Source organism: Saccopteryx leptura, chromosome 2 (assembly GCF_036850995.1).
Source record: "Saccopteryx leptura isolate mSacLep1 chromosome 2, mSacLep1_pri_phased_curated, whole genome shotgun sequence".
In the NCBI taxonomy this organism is placed as follows: domain Eukaryota; kingdom Metazoa; phylum Chordata; class Mammalia; order Chiroptera; family Emballonuridae; genus Saccopteryx; species Saccopteryx leptura.
In genome coordinates, this window is record NC_089504.1 from 118,548,205 (window position 1) to 118,572,030 (window position 23,826).

At 32.1% G+C, this 23,826-nt stretch overlaps 1 protein-coding gene across 2 annotated transcripts in view; it reads left to right on the forward strand.

The window, feature by feature from the left end:
- EEA1 (early endosome antigen 1) overlaps positions 1-23,826 on the forward strand; it is a 134,171-nt gene that overhangs the window by 49,223 nt on the left and 61,122 nt on the right. Inside the window, exons 3-10 of one of the 2 annotated variants that reach the window (XM_066368647.1) lie at positions 6,355-6,442; positions 12,125-12,179; positions 12,272-12,337; positions 14,231-14,270; positions 15,148-15,261; positions 15,874-15,995; positions 16,908-17,063; positions 23,154-23,270. In XM_066368647.1, the coding sequence (XP_066224744.1) occupies positions 6,355-6,442; positions 12,125-12,179; positions 12,272-12,337; positions 14,231-14,270; positions 15,148-15,261; positions 15,874-15,995; positions 16,908-17,063; positions 23,154-23,270 (758 nt within the window). Of the gene's footprint in view, positions 1-6,314; positions 6,443-12,124; positions 12,180-12,271; positions 12,338-14,230; positions 14,271-15,147; positions 15,262-15,873; positions 15,996-16,907; positions 17,064-23,153; positions 23,271-23,826 lie in introns of both variants that reach the window. The other variant, XM_066368646.1, reaches the window with a different exon arrangement.

Sequence of the window (23,826 nt, forward strand, 5' to 3'; positions counted from 1 at the left end):
AAATTTTTAATTTAGGTGAAGTCTAATTTGTCAGCCTTTTCTTTTATGATTAATGCTTTTTGGGTCATTCTATAATTTTGTTTGTTTGTTTGTTATGCCTACTCCAAGATTGCAAAGACTTTCTCCTGTGCTTTCCTTTAGTTTAAAAAAAAATTATATTAGGGCCCTGGCTGGTTGGCTCAGCGGTAGAGCGTCGGCCTGGTGTGCGGGGGACCCGGGTTCGATTTCCGGCCAGGGCACATAGGAGAAGCGCCCATTTGCTTCTCCACCCCCCCCCCCCTCCTTCCTCTCTGTCTCTCTCTTCCCCTCCCGCAGCCAAGGCTCCATTGGAGCAAAGATGGCCCGGGCGCTGGGGATGGCTCCTTGGCCTCTGCCCCAGGCGCTAGAGTGGCTCTGGTCGTGGCAGAGCATCGCCCCCTGGTGGGCGTGCCGGGTGGATCCCGGTCGGGGGCATGCGGGAGTCTGTCTGACTGTCTCTCCCCGTTTCCAGCTTCAGAAAAAAAAAAAAATTATATTAGGATGTAAGTTTGTAATTTATTTAAAACTTTTGTGTGTGGTGTGTGATAGTGGTTGAGGTTCATTTTTTCCACTTGGATATGGAAACCATATTTATCTGTATGGTTGTTTCAGTATCATTTGTTGAAAATGTTACCTTTTCCTCACTGAATTACATTTTTGTTTTTGTGAGAAATCAGTTGACCTCATATGTGTGGCTGTATCACTATGCTCCTTATTCTCTTTTATTGATCTTTTTGTATATTTATATATTTATTTCATGCTGTCTTAATTACTGTAGTTTCATAGTACATCTTAAAATTAGATAGTTTAAGTCTCTCAATTTTGTTCTTTTTAAATTTGTTTTTACTCTTATATAATAGATTCTTCGCACTTCTATATAAATTTGAGAAAGTTCTACTAGGATTTTGATTAGTATTATATATAATTTAGAGATTAATTTGAGGAAGAGAGACCATCTTAATATTGAATCTTCTAATTCTTTCACACAGTAGAATTTTATTTCTTTAATTTCACTCAGCCATGTTTTGTAGTTTTCAATGTAGAAGTCTTATGTATCATTTATTTAATTTATTTATTGGTAATTTTTGTTTTTCATGTTATTGTAAATGCTATTGCTTCTAATTTTATTGCCATTTATTTCTATGATATAGAAGTACAATTGACTTTTGTATTCCTACCCTTTATTTTATAACCTGGCTAAATTAATTTATTAATTCCAACAGTTTTTTTGAGGAGATATATTAGGGTTCTCTAAAGAGAAACAGAATCAATGGGTTCATATATGGTGTGTTCTCAGCACCATAGCATAGTGGAAGGAGCACAGTAATCATATTTAGGAAATACTTTTTTGAAAGAAAAATTGAATGATTTTATGTGGAAACTTACAGTGAAGAAACCAGAGTAAACTGAGCCTGACTGGTGATGGTTCAATGGAAAAATCATCTACCTGGGACTCTGAGGTCCTAGGTCCGAAACCCCTAGGTCACTGGCATGAGTGCAGGCTCATCCAGCTTGTATACAGGCTTACCAGACTGAGCGCAAGGTTGCTGGCTTGAGCCCAAAGGTCCTGGGCTTGAAGCCCAAGGTCACTGCCTTGAGCCCAAGGTCGCTGGCTTGAGCCAGGGGTCACTGGCTCAGCTGGAGCCTCCTGGTCAAGACATATATGAGAAGCAATCAATGAACAACTAAAAAGTGCTGCAACTCCGTTTTGATGCTTCTCCCCTTTCTCCCTCCCTCCCTTCCTTTCTCTCTTTTTCTCTTTCTTTCTCTAAAACAAACAAAAAAGCAGAATAAAGTGAAAGTCATAAAGCTGTGATAGTTCTACTCAGGACTGTGGTAGCCTAAAAGACATCCCTTTCATTATTAAAAAAAAAACAAACCAAAAAACAAAAAAATTGAATTTATGTTCCTCATTTTCGTTTCCTAGCAAATCTCCTTTAAGGGTTGCTAACAAAAGAGATAATGATATTAATGACAGGCAATATTTATTAATGTCTTGTTTGTTTCAGGAACTATGATAAGCATTTTGCATGTATTATGTCATTTATCATGAGACCCATATAAAGTAGTTTATTATTGTTATCTCATTTAATAGGTGAGGAAATTGAAGTTCATAAAATCTGCTGAATGTGGTATGAATCCACGGTTCAAAACCAAGCCTAGCTCTTAACTGCTACCTTGTCTTGCTTCCCACATTGGAACCTTATTTGTGGTCTTCCTTTCCTTCCTTGCTTTTGTTCTGAGTGACATTAGTGACTCAAGGAACATCCTCATCTCGCAGTTCTTAATGTTATCAGTGCCAGTGGTCTTCATTGCCTCTTTTGTTAGCTACTCAGGCCATGGCAGTACTTCTTTACCTTATTTTATCTGAAATGTTAAACTCTATCTCCCCTTTCTTACCATAACTGCCTGTCCTCTCACAAACTTCATCATATATTCACTACTTAACTTTGTACTTGCTAAATATTTCAGATTTTATTTCCTATCTTTTCTTCTAGCCTTTAACCTTCCAGGCTTCATTTTCTTTGCTTTCTAACCATACTTTAACAGGAGTAGGTGTTAGGGAACACTGATAAGATCACAGGCACTGTACTAGAAGAATTTTATGTATTACACAATAACTCTAGGAGAATAGTTGCTAATATCAGCCCTGTTTTATGGATGAAGAAACTGGTAGCAAGTAAATGGTTTTCTTGAGCTCATATGGTCAGCATAGGTTGAGACTCAAATCCACATCCATTCTGACACCAAAACCCATGACATTAGAACTTTTATAAACTATTGTTCTCCAGACCATCTTCATTTTGTTTATGTTTCTCCTGATACTGTTACTTCCTCTATTCTCTTGTCTTTCTACTGTTTGTATTAGACAAAACTCCAAACCATAGTTCAGCATACAGTCCACATTTTAAAATTAAGATATTGTAGGTATAGAGAATTTTTAAGATTGTTTTAAAATGGTATTATTTGGCTCAGAAAAGTAGAATGAAAGATTACCTACTGGGAATTAATGAGTGTAGGCCATAAAGAGTTCTGAGGCGAGGGGAACATGATGTGACTAAAAACTGACTTAATTATAAAACATTTTGTTTAGAATATTGTATCACATAAAGGTGTTTGTTATAAATTCTAGAGATTTTATTGATCTAAGATAAAAGCTACATTATTAATAACAACTCACATAAGTACGGATAAACAAAAATAACATCCAACTAATAACAATATAACTGCTTATTATAATTTAAAACAATGAACCAATGGAAATTTACAGCATAAGATAACTAATTTTAGAAGTCCTGCTTTGTATAAATCTTCTACCTTTTGTACTACTTCTACCTGAAAATTTCTTTTACATATTCTAACAAGAGATAATACTAATTATTTTCCTATAATGCCTATTTTCATTGTCTGTATTTTGTTTTGTAAATAACTTTTTATGTATATCCTCCTAAAAGTTGTTATTTCACAGGGTTTCATCTGTCCTTTATGCATGAAAAGATGTATAACTGCTATTGATTTGTCGGAGCATTACCAGAAAGTGCACGCTGAACATGAAGCAAGAGGACAGGAACTTCTTAGTGCCTCCAGTGTTGCTGTGGGGCCTGTATATTTTGTTTCAGAAGCTTGGTTATGGGTTGCTCAAAATCGCTTTGTCTTTCCTTGCCTTGGTGTTGCTTAACTTTTTATGCTACAAGGGAATATGGATTGCTCTAATTATGCATGCTTTAAAGAAAGTTCAGTAAGGAAAAGAGGCTCTTGGGAAGTTGGCTTGATTCTCTTACTGTTTGCAGCTGTCTCTTTGGGATTCTGTAAACAAAAAAGTTTACTATCTCTGCATAAATTTTGTTATGAAATTTCAAATATAATGTGAATGATATTTTATTTCAACATTGTAAGCTATATCTTTATTACATAGGTAATGCATTAATACATTAAAATACTTTAGGTTAAACTGCTTTCCTCTAATATAAAAAGAGGACTTTACATGTGAGCTGTTACTTTCATTATTTGGGAAAATATACAGCATTAGAACATAAATCCACCACAGTTTTTCTTTTGACTTCCAGATAACAGAATGACACACACTAATGAACAATGGGTTACCCAAGTGCTTCTCAGTAGTGTGTGGGGCTGGCGCTGGTCTAAGTTGGGAGGAGGATCTAGTAAGGGGAAGTATTGCCCATTTTTAGGCTGGAAAAAGTTTTTCAGATGATCCTGATACATCTCTTTCCTTTGAAAATTACTGAAGTGTTCTATAAAAAGAGAAACAACTTTTTTTCCTGTAACAAGTCTTACAAAAGTTTTTATAGTTGTGAAGATAAAAAAATCAGACTTTTTTTTGTGAGTCAAATACATATATACTACTCACAAAGATTAGGGGCTAATTTCAAAATGAATATAAAGTGATGAAATATGCCCTAATTTTTGTGAGCAGTATATAAAGAAATTATCTCACCAAACTTTCACTTATTTAACATATTAATAGAGTACCTCTTAGTTATCTCTTAGTTATCAGGTATTTTGGTAGGTAAAAGAGACAAAAAGGTAAGTAAGGTATGATTTCTACCCCAGGAAGTTTTTGAAAAAGAGTACAATGGTTAATTTAGCTTGAGGGAAACTGGAAAAACTGCAATGGGGGACAATTAAACCGGATATTTTCTGAAGTGATGGTGAAAATGGTACATATAGGAGGACATCAGTTAAACTAGCTGGAGTAGTAGTACAAGCAAAGGTAGGGCCTAGCTGATCCTTGGAATTTTGTTTAGCATTTTACTAGTTGTCTTTCTTCCAGAATGTATAGGCTAACTTTTATTCTTTATAGGTTTTGTAGGGGTCACTGCATTCATTTACCTGTTGTGCCCCTGCCCTTCATTCTGGCTCTGTGATCAGAACACATCTGTTTCTCAAATACAGCATGGCTGTCTTTTATACCTCTTCCTGTATCTGTGTTCATGCTCCTCCATTTGCTTGAATGCCTTTCTTTTCCTTCTCACAAGTAAATGTTACTCATCTTTTAGTACCTAATTCCAGTGTCTCATATGTGTGTGTGTTTCATTTTTTATAAAGCATTAACTGCTCCACAGGCAGAGTTGGCTCTCTCTTCCTCTGCGTTTCTGTAGTCCTTCATCTGTAACTTGTGTTATAGCATGGTCTAGTAATATATGTCTTTGTCAACATATGAGTATCCCTAATACTCAGGGAATCTTGATTTTGCCACATAATGTGCAGAATCTGAGGATATGCCATTTGCATAACATCCAACAAAGTGATAGAATTTTTATTTAAAATTTTTAGTGTTTATGTGTTCAGAGTATTTATTACTTAGCTCAGTCTTTCCCTTGGAACATTTGATAATCTATAAACTGAAAAATCTCGTTTTTTTTTTTAACCAAGTTCTGCATTGTTAGGATCATTCATATTTCATTAAATAAATATACAATGTAGGAAATATATAGTATGTTCAAAATTCTACATTAGCCATTAGGGAAAAATAGATGAAAAGCTCCAATGGTTTTGTATTATTTGAGTGTAGAAATTTGACAATGTAGTGAGGATAGTGCTGGAGGAAAAAAGCAATAAATGCAGAGGCATAGAAATGCGAAGTACCATGGGATGTTCAGGGAAACATAGGTACTTTAGTATTGTTGAAACTTGTTGTACATAGACTGAGGTGTCAAGAGATCATTGGGAAAATAGCCATATGGACTGCATATGCCTTTACCATATAATAATTCTGGGATTATTTATGTTTTTTCTAGTCTGTGGGACTATACATTAATTTAGTCTTTTGCAGTGTTAATTTTAGGTTAGTATCTACAACTATTGTAGATACTCTAGTAATTGTGAGTTATATACTATATTACCCTTTCCCTCATTCAGTGACCAGGATGTTTCATGTTCTTCATTTTATCATTTTCTTCATTCATGTGAAGTAGATTGGAACAGAGTATTTTACTAATGGAGATTCTAGAGAGAGGAAGGATATAATGGCATATCTTTTCAACTAGTCTTCTAGATTAGAACTAACTTCTCAGATTCAAATTATATACTCTAACCATTAATTTATTTAACCTAAAATATGGTTGTAAGGGATTTCTGTATATTTTATAAACTCCAATCATAATAGACAACTGATATACTTTTGTTCAAAACCAGAATCTGGATTAATACCATAAATTATAATTTACTTAATGGCACCATCATGTGAATAAGACACTTGACTTTCATACTATAACAAGTAATTATTTTGCAATATTAAATACTATTTTGAAACCTTTTCCTGTCTTTTTCTATAGGGTTTCATATGTCCCCAGTGTATGAAATCTCTTGGATCTGCTGATGAACTTTTCAAACATTACGGGGCAGTTCATGATGCTGGTAATGATTCAGGTCATGGAGGAGAGGCTAATCTTGCTCTGAAGCGGTAGGTATAGTATAATAGTTTTGAAGTATAATGTTGTTATGAATGTATGTAATATCATTGTTTAATCATGAATAATTAGTTGGTGAAAAATAGCAGTATTTTTATATTACTTAATTTAAATTTATCCTCATTTAGCATAGCTTTCTTTCTTTATTGTTATAAAGTATTCTGTCCTTGACCAGCAATAATTTATACCAGTGTTTACAACATAGTCCAGAAGTTATGTTTTTAATGAAGACTGAGTTATGAAAAGAAAGTTAAGTTATATTTAACATATTCTGTTTAATAAAGAATGATATGCTTTCTCTAGAAGATTTTATAGTTGTTAAAATAATAAAGTTTGCCAAGAACTAAAATTTATTAATTATTTTTTGAAAAATTTCTTTTATAAACCAGTATAATAATAAGTACACATACACATTCTGCTTCTTGGCAATTTTGCCCAACCATTTTAAGAATTAAACAAATATAGTTACTTAGAACAGCATTCAACAATATAATTTTGCTTTTCTTTTGCTATTGATAAGAACTCTTGTCCTCACTAAGGAAGAAAGCTTGATTTCATTCTACTTGTAAAGAATTTTTTTTCATGCTTTTCTTAAAAAAAGGTGCCTCTTACTTAATCCGCTGTAGCACAAAGAATACCATATAAAGGAAAAATATTATGATCACATAGCTGTGGTTGATAATACAGAACTGTAAAATATGATTGTTTTAACTTATTAATATGTCTGGAAAAACCAGTGCTTTTGGGAAGTATGAGTCTTCCCTTTTGCCTAACTATAAATGCTCTTTAGTATTTTTATGTGTGAGTTAATAATTTTGGGTACCTTTTATTATTTATTAGGAAATAATTATAAAATATTTACTTAAAGTACATTATAAATGTTTTTATATTTCAATCAATTTAACAGAGTTGCTTTTTCAGCTATGAATTAGTGCCCAATATATGAACTTTCAACGTAAAATTATCCATGGTCTATCCTTGCTTTTGCTTCTTAACTTTCACTTAGTGTTTAGTTCAAGGCCAGGATTCTGCCCTATTATTCTCCTGAAATTGCTCCTTTAAAGGCTAAGAGTAACCAAGATTATTTTCAGCTCTTATTGTGTGAGAGAAAGAAAATTTTCTTCATATTCTTTGATTCTTTTGGCTGGTCTAATAATTCAATGGACTTGAGACAGATTAACAAGAGAAAAATAACCAAATTTAATTACATATGTATTTATGGGAACCCTACATACATAAGGGAGTTAGACACTGCACATATATGAGAGGTTTAAAGACAGAAAGGCAAAAATGAAGTATATATGACATTCTGAGCTAAGAAGTAAGATAAGGTGCGTTAAGGTTTCAGAGGGGAGGAAGGCCATTCTCAGGATAAGAGCAGGTGTTGAGTAATTAGAAGTTTGCCCTGCACTAGGTCATAACAATTTATTTCTAGTGATAACTCTTATTGTGGGCAAGGCCTCAATTTAAATTCTTTAAGAGGGAGATAGTTTCTCTTGTGCCTGGAGGATCTCCATTGCCTTCAGCTCAAAATCATTGCCAGGCCAAAGCGGCACATCTAGGGAGGCCTGTTTGAAGCTCCTTTGGCATCTTACTTGATTTCTATTTTGGTTATCTATTACCTTGTAACGGTTCACCCAAATTTAATGGTTTAAAACATTAGCAGTTTACTACATATGATACTTTGGGTTGACTGGATGATTATTTCACTTTAAGTGATGTAGACTGGGGAGTTAGGAAGGGCAAAAGGTCCAAAATGGCCTTGAATTCATTGCTGGGAGTTGGTATTGGATGCTGGCTGGAAACTTAGCTTGGGCTACATGCCAGGGGCCTTAGTTATCCTTCTTATGGGCTACTTTCTTGTGGTTGCTTTGACTTACAGAGCAGCAGTTGTGTTCTGAGAAAGAGCATTACAAGAGGAAAGCAGTAGAAGCTGCCAGTTTTCTTAAGGTCTGGGTTGGGAGTGTCAGAGCCCTCACTTATGCCATATTCTATTGGTCAAAGTAGCCACAGGGCTACTCTGGAATCAGTGGAGAAGTGGCTTCTGCAAATATGAAGGGAAGAACTTGCTGGCAGTCATCTTTGTAGACTGTCTACCACAATCTGCAAAATTTAGCTTTGCTGACTCTCTTTTCTTCTACTTCTGAGACAACGTACTGCTATGATTATTCTTTCTTGATCTGTTTTGTGTGCTCATCCTGCTCTACAACTGCATTTACCTGCCTCGCTTCCTCCTGAACATCTTCAACCTAGAGTCATTTCCCAAGATGCCTACCAGGTACCGTCTCTTAAATGTTCCAAAGGAACATCTCATTATTGACATTTTGTGAACAGGGCTCATTGTATTTCCTTTTAAACCTACTCATTATTTACTTCTTCTGTAGAATCTTTCCACCTAGTTACTAAAGCTGGAGAATTGGATCTGCTTATTTTTACACACCTGCCTCTGCTTCCCTATCTGATCTGTCACAAAGTCTAGTTAATGTTTTCTCTCTTAAGGATACTAGACTCCTTGAAGTGATCATTTTATAAGGTGTATAAATGTATAATCACTATATTGTAAACCTAAAAGTAATATAATATTATATGTCAACTGTAATTGAAAAATTGAAAAAATAATTCTGTCTCCTTAATGGTTCTCATACCTTTTCCATCTTCAGTGCTACAGCTTATTTTAGGTTTCATCTTCTCTCACTCAAAGATGTTTTTCAGTACTTACAACTGATACTCTGCCTTCAGTCTTATACTTCTCCAGTGAACTCCATATTGCTTCCAGGGTAACAATCTTAAAATGCAGATTTGATTGCTCTTGTTCTAAGTAGTAGCTTTCACTAGTTTTCATTACTTACGGAATAGTTACTACACACTTTCCCAGGTTTATCTCTTACTATATCTGCTCTTCTTATTTTTCTACACCTCTCCAGTTTCTGACAATTACATTTTGCCCCTCGCTAACATAGTGGATAATGTGACTGTGGGCATATATCTTTCAGATTCAAAGCTAATGAAATTTGGGTGGGTCACGAAACCTCTTTGCTTTAAAGCTCTCTGTTTATCAGTTTACATGTGAATTCTATCAATATTGACCATGTATTTGAAACCTGATGCATTAGTAGTGTTTTGGGGACCAGATTTTTAGAATAGATACAGATAGCATATACTGAATACAAAATCCAAATGATTCAAAAAGTTATATGGTAAAAATGGACTCCTTGACACTCTTTCTCTATTCTCTTACCATTGATCAATTTCTTGCATATACTTTCAGAGATAGTCTATGCACATGTATGTATCATATGTATGCTTAAATCTGTGTACATATAAAAATATATAAACATTTATAATTACATAAAAGAGCAATCCTACAATGTTCTGTACCTTTTGTTTCTCTGTGTGTCTTATGAATTGTAGATAAAGCCATTTGATTCTTTTTAGTGACAGCATGGAATTTATCCTCCTATTGATGAGCATTTAGGGTATATCCAGTGTTTTGCAGTTATAGTGATGTGATATATGTCCTTGTGATTGTAGCATTTGTACATGGTTCAGTGCATATGTGAGGTGTATTTCTAGAAGTGAAATTTTTGGACAAAGTTTTTCTCTAAAACTTTAATAGAAATTGCCAGTTGTCTTTTGTAAATATCCTAAGTTGTTTTATGTTACATATTTCATAAGATTCTCTCTTGTAGACAAATTACTTTCACAAATTTGTTGAAGTGGCACTTTAAAAAGGTGAATTAGAGCAACTGAATCTATCAAGTTAGAAGTTGAATTGGAAAGAATTTCATTACATTTCACGTGAGGCATTTAAGTATATTGTTATTATTTCCTTTCTTCATCATTTTAGTTTATACATAGAGTTGGAAGATTACTAAATAGTAGAGAAAACTTAAAACACACCCATACTTTTCCATACATATGTGAAGACTAAGTGTCCTACACTGACATCTGTCCATTAGATTAGTTGATAGGGCTATATGGGAGAGAGGGAGTGATGGACACACACACACACACACACACACACACACACATGCACGTGAAATGAAAATTTTACAAGAAAACAATTTTTAAGAGTCAACAAAAGTTGCAGGAATCTATTATTGAATTTTATTTTCAAGAAGATAAAAGACTTTATCTCAGCGTTTATCTCCATTGTGAAGTCCTTCCAGTTAAAAGTTACCACTGTCCTTATGCTTCTCTTTTTGTTTCTTTCATAGAACTGATGATAGTCCATTACTTTTATTAATGTTCACCTCTCTCCCATTAGACTGAACAGCTTGGGAGTCTGAAATAGACAACAAATTTCTGTTGAATAATGAATGAATTCTTTCCATGTGAATGGCTATAAAAGGCAGAGGACTTATTTCTCCATCTTTTACATTTCTCTTAGTTGGCAATTTCCTTTCTTTTTTGCTATTAAACCTATTTCACAAATGAAGCTGACTCTGTCTTTTTATTCTCCATCTCTGCCCTCATTTTAGAAAAATATTCTCCCACCAATATGTTCCATTATCTTTTACCTTGCTGGAATTCTTGTGCTGATGTGGACTTGGTCTTCTCCATCATTAGAAGTGATCCTGTTCTCCTATTCCCTTTATACTAGAATCAATTCATGTGAAGATTCCTGAGGAATTTATTTCATTTCTTGTGTCTTTTACCATGGAACACATTAGTAGTGGCAAGAAACAAAGAGAATCCCCCTGCCCCCGCTTTTTTTTTCTATTTACAATTCAACAAGGGAAGATATGTGCAAACATCCAGAGGATACTGCCAAAAGAATTTTATCATGGGCTCTCCCTTGCATTAGGGCCTAGAGTGGTCTTCTCACCATTCTTTGTCCTACTGCCTCTGAGGTGAGGGAAACAATGTGAGAAGGTTCCACAGGAGAGAGCATGTCAGACTCAAGGAACAGAAAGAAGCTAGTGTTGCCAGAGCTGTGAATGAAGGGGAGAGTGATAAGTCAGGGACTAGATCAGGGGTCGGGAACCTTTTTGGCTGAGAGAGCCATGAACACCACATATTTTAAAATGTAATTCCGTGAGAGCCATACAACGACCCATGTACGTTATGCATTATCCAATAAAAATTTGGTGTTGTCCCAGAGGACAGCTGTGATTGGCTCCAGACACCTGCAACCATGAACATGAGCGGTAGGAAATGAATGGATTGTAATACATGAGAATGTTTTATATTTTTAACGTTATTATTTTTTTAATTAAAGATTTGTCTGCAAGCCAGATGCAGCCATCAAAAGAGCCACATCTGGCTCGCGAGCCATAGGTTTCTGACCCCTGGACTAGATGGTACAGATTTTGTAGTCCTTGTTAATGAGGTTAGATTTTATGCTAACTGTAGTAGGAAACTGTTGATGCTAAGCTTATTGTTTGTAAATTAATGGGAGATATTTTGCTTCTGGCACAGCCACTTAAGGTCAGTTATATCATTATTTTCATGATAAAGTATTTTCCCATTTATAAGTGAAGAGCTTTAGGAATAAAATTATTTTCCTTAGGGTTTTATATATATACCACTATACATAAAATCTTTAGGAGTTTTTATTTTTTCAAATTGAGAATACTAAAATATTAATATACAGTCACTAGCCATGATTTGTTAAGAGAGCTACTCTTAATTAAAGAACATTAACTATTCTCCCCCACCCCAAATATGTTTAGAGATGATGTAACACTACTTAGACAAGAGATCCAAGATCTACAGGCTTCACTTAAGGTGAGAATAAAAATGATGTTTGTTTATTTTCAATGTTTCAGATAATAAATCTTTTAAAATTTGCTAATTAAAAATCATTTTTTCCCCTATAGGAAGAAAAATGGTACTCAGAAGAATTAAAAAAAGAATTAGAAAAATTTCAAGGGCTGCAGCAGCAAGTAATTGTTTTTAAATGCTTGAAGTGTGTTTATTAGTTGCTTGTTGTCATTGTTGAAAATTAAGCATAACACTTTTTTAGTAAGAGGGTAGTCTGATAATAAACAACTTACTAATTTGTTTCCTGTTTAATAGGCTACAGAGTATATCCTTTACAGTTCTAAATATATGGGAATCTATAATATAATGTCTTAAAGGTGCTCCTTTAAAAATCAGTTACCTGTGGATTGTTTTTTTATACCAGGCTACATTATTCTATTTTAACAATGTACCTAAATGGTTAAAAAATATAGATTTAGACAGTATTGAAAATCTTTAAAGCATTTGTGGTTGTGACAAGTTGGAAATGACTGAAATGTCTACTGGTAGGGAAATAACTATCAATAACTATTATAGTGAAAGTTGTTTTAAAATATGGGAAAACTTGTGTTAACATGTTAGCTTTCAAAGAACAGAATAAAAATATATGTGTGTGCATACATACAGACACATCTATATGTTATATGACTTTACATAAAAATAATATATAGGAAAAACAAGAAAACCACTGTGCTATTGAAAGTGGTTATTTCTGAGTGAGATTCTTTTGATAGCTAGATTCTCTATAGTTTAGTGTATTTTCTAAGTAAATACCTTAAACAGTTACGATTTTATACTAAAATTATGTTGACTTTTATACTATTGAATAAAATTACATAAATTGCATAAAAAATCGTAGAATAATGAATTTTACCAAACCCGTATATAGTTTTTATTTGTAAGAATAAAATGAATACTCTTTAGTAATAGTTCTAATATTTCTATAAAATATAATTAGTGATCCCTTTGCACATTATCTTAGCATATTGTGACTTGCAGTCATCTTTTTGTCTTTTAGTCTTTTCTCCAAAAATTGTCATTTGGTCTAGAAGAGACAAAAACAAATAAGTGGATAACAAGATATCAGCCTTGTTAACAGCTCAGCCTGTATAACTGACGTTGCATTAAAGAGGTTTTAAGTAATCTAAAATACTTATTGATCAATTATTCATCTTTTACATGGATGCCATTAACAACTAATCAGACATGGGCTCTATTGTCTTCTGTACCTGAAAACATAGAGGAAGTTGCTAACTACATTTGAGATGATTATTTTACATTTAAGAAATTAAATACATTCTACACAGTGCAAGGTGTAAATTGGCTCGTTAGGAGATTTACCTTTGGGGGATAATGTATTTGATATATTGATGATTCTTAGCAACTGTAGTGTCCAAATCCAATATAGAGAAAAGAGAGTAAGATATATTATGAGATAGTTTATTAAACAAACTATCAGATGTGTATAATTCTTTCAAATATGAAAATAATAATGAGCAGTATATTATTTTGTTTCTAATGTACGTGATAAATTAAACCTTATGTAATATGTTTTTTATATCTACTTTTAAAAGTGCTTTATAAGCTTGAATTAAAAATTTATGCTTTTAAAGCTGATTGTTTTTTAGTTGTGATAGTTACATGGTATATTTATCTTATGTAAATTTCCAAATATTACAGGGTTGAATCTTGGCCTGCTGATTTAGTATTTGCTTTAGAATCTGTTTATAATTGTAATAATTTATATTTATTTATTAATTTGTGGAATTTGAGATGCCCTCTATTGTAAGACATAGTAATTTCTTATGTTACCGTAAATATTCTTAGAATGAGTGAACTGTAGTTATGCCATTGTGCCTAGTGTTACCTTAGAAATCTAGAAGAATGTGAGAAGGCCAAAATTTAATTTTCATAAAATCTTCTTACATACCTGACAGAATGTGGCTTTCCGAGGTTTTTTTTTAAAACATTGGCAATTGTAACAGTATTAACTTTTCTTTTCAATGCATTTGTTTATGTCTTTTGTTTTCATTGAGGAGTCTAAACCTGATGGATTGGTGGCTGATTCATCAGCAGGTAACTTGACTCAAAGCAGATATTTTGTTTCTCTTTTCTTCTTTCTCATCCTTCTTTTTTACCTTTTTCTCTTATGCCTGCTATGTGATTTTTGTTTTGTGGTTATACTTTATGGCTCTAAATAGTGAAGAGAACAGTAATACTCTAGGTTTACAAAGTTTGTTATGTGTGAACTTTATAATTTAATCAGTTTACTGAAATCTTATATTTTCTTAGTTTATTATATTATGAAGTTATAAACTGGAATATTAATACATCATTGTGCTATTAAGTGAAAAGTTAAATCTATTATCAAAGAGTGACATACTCTTTTTCTCCTGAAGTAAAATGATGAAACTAGCATCTTTGTAACTGACTTTAATTGAAGGAATGCGCAATGAATAATCAAACTTATCTTTGAGGTTTATTTTCCTCTAATTTCCCAATGAAATCTCTCTTTTTTATGAGAATGAAATATTAGGAATTGACTGCATTTTTAAATTATTTTATTTAAGACCTTAATTGTTTTTAAACCATTTTTCATTTCATTTCACATTATTACAAATTTTATCAGAGAAGCTGAATATATTCCTTTTTAGTCAGTTGACAGATATTAGGAAATAACTATGAAATGTGAAATCAAAATAATTTTTAAACAAGTATTTATATTATTTGGGTGTGATGTTAAACAAATAGTCCTTTCATTTGTTTTACATGTTTATCAGTTATGACTTGTGTGTTAAATAAGAGAGGTATGATTAATTTTTAAAATGTGAAGATACTCCTGATTGGTAACAGTCATGCTAATTTTCTTTATTGCAATGATTATAATTAATTACCATTTAGCAAATACAGTTAACATTGTACTTGAGTAAATACTATGCTTTTTTTTTAATAGAACTTTGTTCTTTGGAACAACAGTTAGAAGAAGCCCAAACAGAAAATTTTAATATTAAGCAAATGAAAGACTTATTTGAACAGAAAGCAGCACAACTTGCTACTGAAATTGCAGGTAAATTGAATTAAATTTTTTTTAGCTAATACATCAATTTCATTTCCTTTTTGCCATTATATATCTGATAAATAAACATTATATTTTAATGGTAAAGTATTTGTTATAGACTATGGTGGAGATTGCTGGAATTTTGTAACAATTGCTATATAAATTATTTTATTTATCCTCCCACCTATTCCCTTCAAAAAACTGATTTTCTCTATAGAATTCCTCTTGAATTTTAGAGAAGATGGATTTTCTTTTGGGATATCTTAAAGGTTGACAAGTAACATTTTGAAAATGTTAGTATAGTATGTGTTTAACTTTTGATTATACTATCAGTTACATGTATTATTTTTTTAACTATGTACTTTTAGGTAAAATATTTTATATATGTGATTAAATATACACTAAAATTCTGTTTAGTAGAATATCTATTATACAAAAACATTTAAGATTATTTAATGTAATCATAAGTATAGCTTTATTATATATACTTATGGTTATGTAAGGAATGTTATTTTGAATTGATATATAGATATGCACCACAACGTACAGGAATTTATAAAACTGTCCTTCCCTAGAGTTAATGTCATGAAACTAATATATATATTAACTATTTTTAATTAGATATAAAGTCAAAATATGATGAAGAAAGGAGTCTTCGAGAAGCTGCTGAACAAAAAGTGTCACATCTGACAGAAGAATTAAACAAAGAGGCCACTATAATTCAAGATCTGAAGACTGAACTGGTAATTTACAAACCATTTATTAAGATATACCTTTATAATTTTCTACATTAAAAAATATCTGCTCTGATCAATAAATTTTAAAAGTATAGCTTGAGTAAAATAAAGAAAATAAAAAATTTCCTATACTTCTTCTACTATCTTTATATATACTATATATGATTTTTTAGAATCAAAATAAAATTTAATGATACATAATTTATTACCTTAATATTTTTGTTTCTATTTTAATGTCATCTGTCTTTTTAATGGTTTCCATATCAGTATCTCTGATTTTGACTTTTCCTTGGACTTTATTTTTGTAAATTCACCTACTTTTAGAATACTTCTTCCATTTCTAGCTTTCATTTCAAATTCAGTATAAGTGTAGTATTGCCATCATATTTCCTTCATATCTGTATTTCTGTCATTGGTACTGTACATCTTCAACACTCTCCTTGGGTTTAACAACCTTGGCTCTGTTCTTGATTCTTTTCTTTATTTAGCTCTCAATAAATATGTGAATGAATGATCAACTACATTGAACCTGTAACAAACCTTAATTTTGCTTACATCTGCTCCTTCATTTTATTATCAGTTTTTTAGGATAGAAAATGAAGGAATGTAAGCATTTATCAAATGATGTTATGACCAGTGTAGTTTGTGAAGGAAAGGAAAGCAAATAAAAGGACTAAGGATAAATGTGAATTTTCTGTTTTGCACCTTGAGTGTTAATACTGTTAAATTAGGTAGACTAGGAAGAGCTAGGAAGAGGTGAGGCTTGTGGGGAAGAAATTAGTGTTTGATATTTGGAGTTCAGTAATTGATATTAAAGATTGTTTTCATTTTGATTTCATTGTAGTAAAACTATTTAAAATGTTGTTTATTTTAGTTTTTCATTGTAATTTTAAATTACCATGTGTTGTTATTTCACAGCTTCAAAGACCTGGTATAGAAGATGTTGCTGTGCTAAAGAAAGAACTGGTCCAAGTTCAAACATTAATGGATAACATGACCTTGGAACGTGAGAGAGAATCTGAAAAACTCAAAGATGAGTGCAAAAAGTTACAAGCAGATTATGCTAATTCAGAGGTAATAAAGTTCAATGATTGACATTCACTTGTTATACTGTTGAAAGAAGCCAGGATTTCAGATTTTTCTGAGGGACCTATCAAAACAGTATTTGCCTTTCTTACATTTGCTCTGAACAATATTTGTATATTGTCATTGTGGTCTGAGAGTCAGTATTTTTGTCTTTGCTTTATGTAGCTAGATTCTTAGAGAACAATGTTTGCATAAAAGTGTATTGTGTTATTTAATGAATGATGTATATTGTGTAGAGATGATAGTTAAAGTTAAATGTGCTCCTGTAATTTACATGCACTGGTTCTAGTTATCCTCAGGAATTATATTTCTCTTTCCCTCATGAGATAGTTGCAGGCTGTTCATATTTACTCTGAGTTTTTTCTCTTCCAGGATAAACATTTTCAGTTCCTTCTATCGTTTCTCACATGACATGACCTTGGCCTGTAAATCCCTTATATAATTATGTTAGCAGAGAAAAATCTCTAAGATATGTAATAAATATATGTGCATAAAAATACGAGTCTTTATCCTTTTTGCTGTATTTTAGAAGATATTGTTATGACTACTATTCTTTGTTCTTAAGCACTCTTTTGTGATGTGGACCTCTGTTTTTTATATTTTCAGTTTAAAAAGTAAAGGTATAGTGACCTTTAAATTTGTAACTCTGTCTTGAAGTTTTAAAATTGGTGATCTAGAAGCCTCTCTTCTTATTTATTAATATATAATAAGCTATGGAGTATAAATATCAACAAATGTCATCTTTTACTTCTCTTATCAGTGGGGGAATATTGAAAGTTTATAGTCATATGAGGCTTTATGATGCATAACACTTCACATTTTAAAGTTTATGAATTTCAGGTCCAGATTTCCCAAAAGTGACCTTTGTAGCCCAATATCATATACTGTAATCCTATAATTTTCCCATCAATTTCAGGAAGTTTGTGAACTTAACGAAAGACAGTTAAAAGCACCTAATATGTAATGAAGGAGAGGCTGAATCTAAGACTTCTCATGAGGGAAATCCTATTTAGATAATGCTAAAGAGAAATACTTGAACTGGATGAATTCAGTTATTTACTTCTGTTTGTCAATAAGAATTACTTTTGATTAGATCTGCCTGCCTACTAGTGTTTCTCAATTTTTAAAAATATTGTACTCTTTTGATTAAAAAAATTCTTTAATGTCATTTGAAATTTTAAAACAGGTGCAATAGTGTGACTAAAATCAAATCACAGTAATGGCAGTTTTAGAATATGTCTATTTTAAAGTGCAATCCTCCTGACCTTTCCCAGCAAAGAATTAGGGTGTTATAGTTATTATACAAGTAGAATTTGAACAAGGAGAAAATGTGTGTGTTACATATGTGTATATATACATACTCACTTGCATTTTGGGAAAAATATATGTGGCAAAACATATGTCATAAGAAGAGGTAATTTAAGATGAAAAATAATAACTTGAGTTATAGAAGATTTTGGGGGAAAGGATTTACTGTCTTCCCACATTATCCTCCTGTCAACAGAGGAACAACGATTTTTTTTTCTCTAGAAATTTGTTTCTGGGAAAGAAGAAAAAGGCTTAGAAATCCATTCTTTACAACTTAACTTCTTTCAAGCTTACTAAAAAAACATGTGTTTTAAAGTAAATTTTAAAATACACAGATTTATTCTTGCTGAATAATTGGTGATTTAATATTCTATTATATTATTAGTAAAACATGGATAATATTTACTCCCTTCTTAGTTAATTAATAGATGTACAGTGATTGAGATCTAATATTTTTTGGAAATATTTTGAACAACTTTGGGAAATTGTAGAGCATCGGAGAGTAATGTTATTATTAGAAACAAACTTTTACTTATTGAGCATATAGTTTTGAATACTATGCTAGGCAGTTTAAATACAGGTTGTGGTCCCATTTGTTTCTTTTAATCCTGTGTGTTAAGTACTGTTCTCAGTTTGCTTTTATGTTAGGAATCTGTAGCTCAGTGAGGTTATATGACTTGTTTAAGGCTGTGCACCTAATACTAAGAAGCTATCTCCCATTTTAGGTGGTCTGATGATTTGCCTTAAAAGTAAATTTATACTGTTCATCTTGACCTAATACTTACTGTTATTACTTTTTATCTTTTTCCATATTATATGTTATAATATTTATATTGGGTATAGCTTAAAATTACTTTTGAGTTGTGTCTCATATCATTTTTGTATGAAAATAACTGTCTAAATACTCCATCTCATTTGTCTATAACTCCATTTTTTTAGCTTCTGCTTACTTTTTAAATAGATGAAATGCATGTTATTAATTTATTTAAATTCAATTTATTCTCAGTTAAGTGCGGTGCTAAATTATAGAACTTAAAGAACTTAATAGAAAAAATTTATATATTAATTTAGTGAAACTAAATATTGACATGAGAAACAACACATTACAAGGAAATAAAGAAGCTAAAAAATGCAATAGTTTATTTGGTATTCCTTGTTGAGACTGAAGATCTATTACTTGGCATACATTTTTAAATCTGTCCTTATGTTTCATTACTGTTAAATATATACCTTATGAATTCATTGACAGTTTTTTTGAGAGGTCTAGGTGTTTTAGATGGCATATAGATAAATAATTCATTGTAAAGAATTGGAAAGTACTTTACAAATACTAATTAGCTGTTTTATAGATCAGAAATTGAGGATTTAAAGCTTAAAAAAGTATTATTTCTAAAGATCTACATTACTGAAAAATATCCAAGTTGTAATCAACTTGTATTTAGTGCGGTCATTAGTGGAAATTATATTTTAAGAATTTTGTTTGTATAATATTTTAAATAAACTCATTAGATTTTAGTTTTAAAAGCTAAATGTTGATAAAGATATGGAATAAGCATGATTATATTCAGTATAGTTATTAGAGAGTAAGTATTTTTTAAAAGTATTCTAATATAAGAAATCAGCTTTAGCAGTCTGTCTTGACATTTTTATTGTGTGTTCAGTGTGTACTTTTGTCAGTCTTGTTTTTCACCTTTCATCCATCATTTTGTTTTTTTTTCTGCTTTCTAATGGAGGTGCTTAAACTTGAGGTAATGTGTTTTTAGAAGGTTTTTAATGTTATTAATATAGTACCTTTATCATCATATGGCAATTGTGTTTTAAGGCAATCTCAGAACTTCAAATATATGCTCATTTTTGGTTTTATTAATCAAGCCAAATTTTAGCCACCTATGATTATTTATTAAGTGTACTAGAATATTAGGACAATAATTATAATTCTGAACTACTAGCAGGATGTGTACTTGAAATATCTTTTCTTAGTTATTTTGTAATTCAAATCTTTTTAGTAAAAGTTCAGTGTTGAATTCAATAACATGGCTTCAAGGAATACAAATTATTTATAGAATATGATACACTATTTCTATGGGAACAAATATCTATTAACTCCTTGTAAACAGTATCACTCATTTCTTTGGGGAATATATATATATTATATATATATATATATATATATATATATTTTTTTTTTTTTACAGAGACAAAGAGAGAGTCAGAGAGAGGGATAGACAGGGACAGACAGATAGGAACGGAGAGAGATGAGAAGCATCAATCATTAGTTTTTTGTTGCGACACCTTAGTTGTTCATTGATTGCTTTCTCATATGTGCCTTGACCATGGGCCTTCAGCAGACCGAGTAACCCCTTGCTCAAGCCAGCGACCTTGGGTCCAAGCTGGTGAGCTTTGCTCAAACCAGATGAGCCCACGCTCAAGCTTGCAACCTCGGGGTCTCCAATCTGGGTCCTCCGCATCCCAGTCCGACGCTCCATCCACTGTGCCACCGCCTGGTCAGGCTGGGGAATATTTTTTGAATGCCTAAGTGTCAGCAGTTAGGAGTAAGGTATATAACAGTAAATAAAACAGAGAGCTTGCTCACATAAAGCTTATATTCCTTTGTGGAAGCCAAACAATATATAAGTACACAAAGCGTGGTAGAAAGTCAGTTAATGCTAAGTGCTGTAGACAAAAACCAGAGTGTGCAGTATTGGGGCCAGCAATAATGTGGGACAGTTTTAATGATTTTTTTTTTTTTTTTACAGAGACAGAGAGAGAGTCAGAGAGAGGGACAGGCAGGCAGGAATGGAGAGAGATGAGAAGCATCAATCATTAGCTTTTTGTTGTGACACCTTAGTTGTTCATTGATTGCTTTCTCATATGTGCCTTGACTGTGGGACTACAGCAGACCGAGTAACCTCTTGCTCGAGCCAGTGACCTTGGGTCCAAGCTGGTGAGCTTTTGCTTAAACCAGATGAGCCCACGCTTAAGCTGGCGACCTCGGGGTCTCGAACCTGGGTCCTCCACATTCCAGTCTGATGCTCTACCCATTGTACCACCACCCGGTCAGGCACTGGGACAGTTTTAAACAGAATGATCAAGGAAGGTCTCCTCAAGGTGTGTACATGTGAGAGAAATGAAGTAAGCAAGAGTCAAGGTGAACAATGGGGAGCAGAAAGAGGTAGAGCAAGTGCTAAAGCCTTCCTGGTACACGTGACTGAGCCTGGCCTGTTAAATAGGGAGGAAAGGTAGTGTGGCTAGTGTAGAGAGCTTTCACTGTTGGAAATTCACCTGAATAGGGAATGTATTTATTTATTTTGAGATTTTGTCCTTCTTTAATCTTTATTTTTCCCAAATACAAACATAATACTTGATCATTGTAAAAGATGTATAATGTGCAATAGAGAAAGTGAAAGTTCCTATAATTCAGTACCCTTCCTCCCCTTCCCCATAATGAAACTGCACGTTTGATGTATACTCTTCCCACATCTTTCTTTTTTCCCTCTTGAATAAATTAAAACATTTAAATCCTTGCTTTTTTATTTTTTAAAATTCTAGTTTTAGAAAAGATACATATTTAGAGTACAAAGGATTAATGATATCTTTAGTTTTTTAGGTATTAACATTATCAAATCATTTATAAGAATATGTCTAAAAACTATAAAACAAAGGCCATGTCAAATGGATGAAGATACACCAACAATGAGAATTCTTTTTTAAAAAAAAATAGTGCTACACATTTTGGAAGGTTTCCAAAAGAGGAATAAGCAAAGGATCTCTTGGCATTTTTGCCATAATAAATTAATAGCCTTCTAATTTTTCTTCCTTGAAGATGAAAGTACTTATGATGTAGGTAACTGCTGATATGTTTATGAAGAAAAGTTTATAAAGTTTGTCTTATTCATATTATAAAGTTTATATACTAATAAAGAATATAGACAGTGAAAATAATTGTTACTTTAGGAATGTAAAAATAAAATAAGTTCAATTAGCAGTATTAACATATCATACAAAGTTCTTTTGTTAATGTCATTTACAGGAAACCATATTTAGGAAGCAGTTCTTAGTCTTCTCTCTAGTGGTTAAAGCTATCATGGAAAGGAAGTTTGTATTTCTATTATCTGCTTACCTTTCTCTTATATATTTTTAAATGATAAAACCATTGTTTTAAAAATAGAAACTAATTTTTATTGAATATTATTAAAATGTATTAAAGCAAATTCATTTTCAGCTATTATACTGATCATAGAGTGATCCAATGTAATGAAACTATATATATATACTTCCATTTGATAACTTTTTTGGACAGATACAGTCAAGAAGGTCATTCACCACCTTTCAAGGTGATTCTGTGTTGTATATTTTCATTTAACATGCTTTTAAAATAGAAAGAAAAGGCTATGTTATAGAAATGGGGAGAAAATATAGGTGCAACTTGCATATTTTCTTTAAATTCAGGAGGATTAAAGTACAGTGTTTCAGAGTCAGTAAATTAAAGTTTGCAAATTTGATGCTTACTTCATATGCGTTAAGTAGGATGCCAACTTTTCATTTCATGTATTATCAAATATATGAAGTTGAGTGTTTTGGATAAATTTTAAAATTATTTTTAGGCAAAAAGAAGATGTGAATGATAGTAGTATGGTAGGGTAAAGAACCAAGTTGAAACTTCTAAGGAATATTTCAATTTAACAAGAATAACAGTGGAAATATATGTATCTTAAAACCTTTAGATGGTTCCATCTTGTTTTTTTATTTTAGTTTGCTTTATTTTTTTAGGCCACAATAAGTCAGCTAAGGAGTGAACTTGCCAAAGGCCCCCAGGAGGTTGCGGTGTATGTGCAAGAACTACAGAAACTTAAAAGTTCTATTAATGAGTTAACACAAAATAATCAGGTGAGAATTTAAAAACTACATCTAGTCATGAATTGATTTTATATATCTTAAATTTTAACCTGTGTATGTTATTTACATATTGGCACAATACAATGTGATATATTCAGTATTTCTTTTAGTGTTAAGGACATTCATTGTTATGCAACCAAACTCTAAAACTCTTACTATCTTGTAAAGGTGAAGCTCTTTACTAAGTAAACAACTCCCCCTACACTGCCACTCCTTGCAACACCATTCTTTCTATATCTTTGAATTTACTCTTTTAAGTAACTTTTAATTGTAATCATACAGTATTGGTCTTTTTGTGCCTGACTTATTTCACATTGCATAATGTCCTCAAGTTTCATCTATGTTGTAACATATCAGAATTTTCTTGTTTTTCAAAATGCTGAATAATATTCTATTATATGTATATGTCTTATTATCTTTTCATTTGTTGGTGTATACGTGGCTTTCTATAATCTTTTGGTATTGTGAATAATACTGCTATGAACATGGGTATACAAATATTTCTTTTAGATCCTACCTTCAATTCTTTTGTGGATATACAGAGAAG